Source organism: Tasmannia lanceolata, unplaced genomic scaffold (genome assembly GCF_043159265.1).
Source record: "Tasmannia lanceolata isolate RefF3 unplaced genomic scaffold, GAP_Taslan_0.1 ptg000015l, whole genome shotgun sequence".
Taxonomy (NCBI): Eukaryota; Viridiplantae; Streptophyta; class Magnoliopsida; order Canellales; family Winteraceae; genus Tasmannia; species Tasmannia lanceolata.
In genome coordinates this window covers 26,442,766-26,448,049 of record NW_027518692.1, presented here as the reverse complement: position 1 = coordinate 26,448,049, position 5,284 = coordinate 26,442,766, and the positions used below count along the sequence as shown (strand labels likewise).

The 5,284-nt window shown below is 38.5% G+C and overlaps 1 protein-coding gene across 1 annotated transcript; it reads left to right on the top strand.

Annotated features, from left to right (window-relative positions):
- The first annotated feature begins 1,766 nt into the window (after positions 1 to 1,766).
- LOC143845558 ((RS)-norcoclaurine 6-O-methyltransferase-like) lies at positions 1,767 to 3,595 on the top strand. Its single transcript, XM_077353939.1, has 2 exons — positions 1,767 to 2,685; positions 3,087 to 3,595. Exons 1-2 carry the CDS (start codon positions 1,945 to 1,947, stop codon positions 3,378 to 3,380), a joined length of 1,035 nt encoding a protein of 344 aa, XP_077210054.1. The 5' UTR covers positions 1,767 to 1,944; the 3' UTR covers positions 3,381 to 3,595.
- Positions 3,596 to 5,284: the final 1,689 nt, after the last annotated feature.

The window sequence follows — 5,284 nt, the reverse complement described above, 5'->3', positions numbered from 1 at the left end:
TTTCTCACATTTGCAATTGAGATTTGAAACTGGATCAGATCATTAGATTTCCAAATCAGCTACAACAGTGAAAAAAAAATCTGATTTTCAAATCTGTTCCACAAGACATTATTTGGAAATCAATATTTGTTGCAATTACCTTTACCCTCTCTCTCTCTCTCTCTCTCTCTCTCTCTCTCTCTGTATTGTTCCTCAACCTTGCTCCCTCTCTCTCTCTCTCTTACAACATGAGCATAAGGATGATTGATGTATTTTGTATCCAAAACTCAAATCCAAATACAAAAACATGTGGTATCCATGATCTAAATTTTTCAATGGCATTTGGAGGGATTAATGGTCTGAAGTTCGGATCAACTGATCTGAGCACATACACTAAATCAATTACCAAATCACAAGGATCCAAAATACAAAAGATATTTTATTTTCTAGTGTCAATTTGGGTGCGAAATTTCTTCAGTAAAAGAAGTATTTTAAAATCGGCCAATAAGCTCTAGGGTTATCCTTACAAGTAGAAAACTGCCACCATTGACCTTATGACCTACACCACCACGCAAGTGTATCACTCTGCCGAAAGGTCATCAGGACAAGAAATAAACAAATTCCAAGTAGATATCTGTCTTGTTGTTGTGAACACGCCAACCATTCCTTGTTACATCATCTAGAATAATGAAATTTTAAATTCTTGACAGTAAGTAGCTGTCGTAATCTAATTAATTTGAAATAATGATGGTTTACAATTTAATAATTTGGAGGATTTTTTTTTTTTTTTTGAAATGGTAAGATTGTATTAGAAATTAAAAAAAAGGCCACGACCAACGTGGTCACTGGTCATGGCCCTGGTAGTACAAAGAAAAAAGAAATAATGTACACGGACAATAGAACTCAGGGAGTCATGCGTCCACCTCTCTCTTCGCCGATCTCCTGACATGATGGTAATGAACTTAGCGACCCTTCAAATATTCAAAGATCACATCCAAGATCTGCAAGAATATCCAAGGGTGAGGAGACCTCCCATCTAGCATTCGGATAATATTAAGAGAATCTCTCTCCATAATGAGATGGTCCAAATCTCTACCCTCCGTCAATCTAATATCCTAAAGGATCACTCTGACTTCATCCTCATTTGAAACCTTGATACCGATCCGCCCTGAAAATGCCCACTTGGCAGAACCCTTTCAAGTCTACGAACACCTCCAATACCTTAAGAACCCCTCTAATACCTGGGGCCCTTGGTTGCCCAAGCTAGACCCATCCAATTATGGCTCAAGACCCAAACAATTCTATTTAATTTGTAAGGTTATTGTGATGCACTTATGGGTTGACTTGAGTTGGGTTTCATGTTGAAACACCCAACCCAAACTCTGATGGGTCGGGTTTAAAGAAAAAATATCTCCTATATAGCGTGTCAAATTATTTTTTAGTATATTGATATAATCATCAAGGTGACTAGATTTGTGATGTGAAAAGAAATAGTTTTTCCTTCCTTCGGGTTGTTTTATAATATTTGCCATTTCAAAAAAAAAGAAAAAAAAAGAAGAAATAGTTTTAATTTCTTCTTAAATCTATGCACTTGTTGACTGAAATTTAGAGACTCTGGGTGCGAAGATTTATTGTCTTCTACCATCTTTGAAATTTAGGGTCAATAAAACTCGACCCCGCTCAATCGTAAATAATTTCCTGGGTTTAGGGTAGGCCTCTAGAAAAAACACGAGCTTTCAAACTGGGTTGTAATTAATCCTAGTTGGTGGACAACTTAATGAGTTCGACGGGTCATTGGGTCAATAGATTTAACTGACAATTTAATTTCACCTAATATCCAATTCCATTGAAGAAGCTCTGTAAAACTGCCACTATAAATATCAATGGAGGGAACAAGGTAGGAGCATCTCTCTCCTTCGATCTAACAAAGAGTGAGGCAAGAGTCATCCAAGTAGAAGCAAAACAATGGGGATAGGAGTAAGAGAAGAGCTTGATGATCTTGCTCTTGTTTGGAGCCACATAGTGGCATCCATGGACTCTCTAGTCCTCAAATGGGCACTTGATCTTGGCATCGCAGACATCATCCATGGGCACGGAGAACCCATGGCTCTTTCTCAAGAGGGTGCCTCTCTACCCGTTCCTTGTGGTAACTACGACATCCTTCGACGTTTGATGCGTTACTTGGTCCACATGAAGATCCTCGGAGCCCAAGGAGATGATTTGTATCAGCTTACTTCGGCATCTAAATTCATCCTTAACAATGACCCAAAGAGCTTAGTCCCATACGCTCGGCTTATACAGCAAGGGGATGCCAACAAATGGCACGCACTCGGCTCTTTGTTGGAAGCAAAGGCATCTGCCTCAACCTTCGAGGCCGTAAATGGAGAAGACATGTGGAGCTATGCCGCTAAGCATGCCGAACAAAACAAGCTCTTCAACGAAGCCATGGCTTGTGATGCACGATTAGTTACACCGGCACTGATCAATGGTTGTAGGGGTATTTTCCTAGGGATCAAATCTTTGGTGGATGTTGGTGGAGGAACTGGCACGGCCTCGAGGGGATTTGCCATGGCGTTTCCACATATAAAGTGCAGCATCCTTGATCTTCCTCATGTTGTCGAGACGATACCTGACTACCCAGATGTGGAACGCGTGGCAGGCGACATGTTTTCGTTCATACCCCACAACGACACTGTTATGTTGATGGTAAGCATATTGTACTTTTGGGAAATGATACTAGCACTGCCTTGTTTTGATATTCATGCGGTTCTAGCTTGTCTCTTAGTATTTAGAGGGCTATGAAAAGGATATTACAGTTCCCAAAAATCTCTCACAGGACAATTAAAAAAGAAAAGATGAGCTAGGACCGCATGAATATCAAAACATGGAAGTGCTGATATCATTTCCCTTTGCTTTTTCCCTTTGGCACTCACAATCGGTTGTCATAATTTTAAGGCCCTGATTAAATTTCTAAAATTCCCTTCGTTTTTCCACGTGCAAAAAAGATAACTTATACCAACCTGATTAAATTTTTACTTGGAAGGACCTTCGATTTATGATAATACCCCTCTAAATTAACCTAATCATGTATCATGTGTTGGTTGTAGAAAATACTTCACGATTGGGATGACGAGGACTGTGTGAAGATTTTGAAGAGATGCAAGGAAGCCATACCAGAAGAGGGAGGGAAGGTGATTATAGTGGACATTGTATTGGATATTGATGAAGGTCATGAGATCACTCGCACCCGATATGCCTTTGATGTGATAATGATGATATCTACTGGTGGTAAGGAGAGGACTGAGAAGGAATGGAGAAGGCTAATCTTCAACGCTGGATTCAATCACTGTGAGATAACACCCATTAACGCTCTTCATTCTGCCATTATCGCATCTCCTTAATCTCATGTCTCATCTTCTCTAGTTGTGTTTTGTGTGTTTCTCGCTTCACTGCGTTCTTTGGCTTTCTTAGTAGTTATCTTTCTCATGTTTTCAAAATAGTCGAAAAGAGAGAAGCCTCTTAAGTTCATGTGGTTGTTAAGCTCTCCCGTTATCATTGTAAGTATATAATGTAATATGAGTACGAGGTAATTATGTTTATGCTTTCTTTTGATTAAGATCTTGTTCCCTTCTTCTAATATATATTAAGTAGGCATGTCAATGGACCCAAAGGAACTACTCTAAATGGGTGGGACATAAACAGATGTTGTTGGTCCCTTGGACTGTCTCATATGCAACATAACACAACCCTCATTTAATCGGATTGGATCCGGACCTAGAAACTGCCAAAAAAGTCCCTCCATCCTAATGTCTTAGATCCAAATATTTTTGAGCTACTGATGTTGGCACTACCATGTTTTCATAATTGCACCAACTCACCTTGACTTTTCTTTTTTAATTGGCTTCTGAGAGCTTTCTGGGAGTTGTAAATAAACTTTTGATGGCCTGTTAATAAATAATAGACAAGGGCAGTTAGTGCAATTATGAAAACATGATAGTGTGAATATCAGTAGCCTATTTTTTTTTTCCCTATGAGTACATGAATATCTTTCATGTTTTCTACTTAAGGTTGAACATGAGGGGTAATTTTTGTATGTAACTTGGGTTCCAATGCTCTCATGCTCGCCTCACATGTTCATCATCGCGGGCTTGCGTTGCGTTTTCTCTGTCTTTATTCCTGGTAGAAAAATTTTAACCTCTCGGAACTTGGCTAGACTTGCCACCGGCCCACCTAGGAAAGGCTTAGGACCCATAGTTATTACGTAATCATGGTTTTTTCAAAGTAGGTACATAGTCAGGTTATGAATGATCCAAACCATCTACTTTTTAGGCCTTGCTATGGATGGGCCATGCATTAAAATCCACTCTCATTGGCGCTTCTCACCCTCCAATTTGAGGCCATTAAGTGAACGGTGTCCAAACAAAGAAGCAGCAATCTATATACGTATTCCCTAAGCGGAGGGTGTAAATCATCCAATATTGGGAGTGGATTTTGATGTATGGCCCATCTATAGCAAGGCCTAACAAATAGATGGTTTAGATCACTAATTGATAATTTTCGACCACCCACTCTTTGAATCGAGCATTGATCTTATCAATCTGAACCATCCGATCACTGATCCGACCAATCTGAAGCATCCGATCGTCGATTAGATCAATTTAAAGCATAGATCATTGATCTGATTAGTATGATCCGATGGATCTCTTTCTGATGAATCTCTTTCTGTTATTGATGTGTGAGAGCACAGGAGATTGATGCCTTACTTATAATCAGATATGTCAGTCACACACTCACACCCAAAATGGAATCCAACAGATTAAGCCATGTTGGCATAGAAAACAATGTACATACTTATTAGCCAACCACACCTTAACCTAATGTGATTTGGCTCTACTAACCATCCATATCTTATCTAACTATAGTCCACAGATTTACCCTTATAATCACCTACTTAATTACCTAGGTTAATATATATGGTAATTTCACATTAGTATATATTCTCATCCATCCATATTTTACCTGGGCCTAAAATAATGGAAACCCAATATTTCTTACACCAAAATCTAAAAATATTTTAATCTTTAGGGTCAATTTGGGCATCATTTTTTGGGCGAATTTCGTGGCGCAAGAAATCATTTAAAAGAAAAATAGGAAAAAATATTACAAAATATGCCTCACGTTTAATATATGATTTAATACTGTAAAGTCAAAGATGGAGGGAGAAATTAAATTATGTAGGGAATCAAAAGACTGCAAGAAATAATTTATATTTTTATATATCTGCATATTTTTTTTTTGGTAGGTA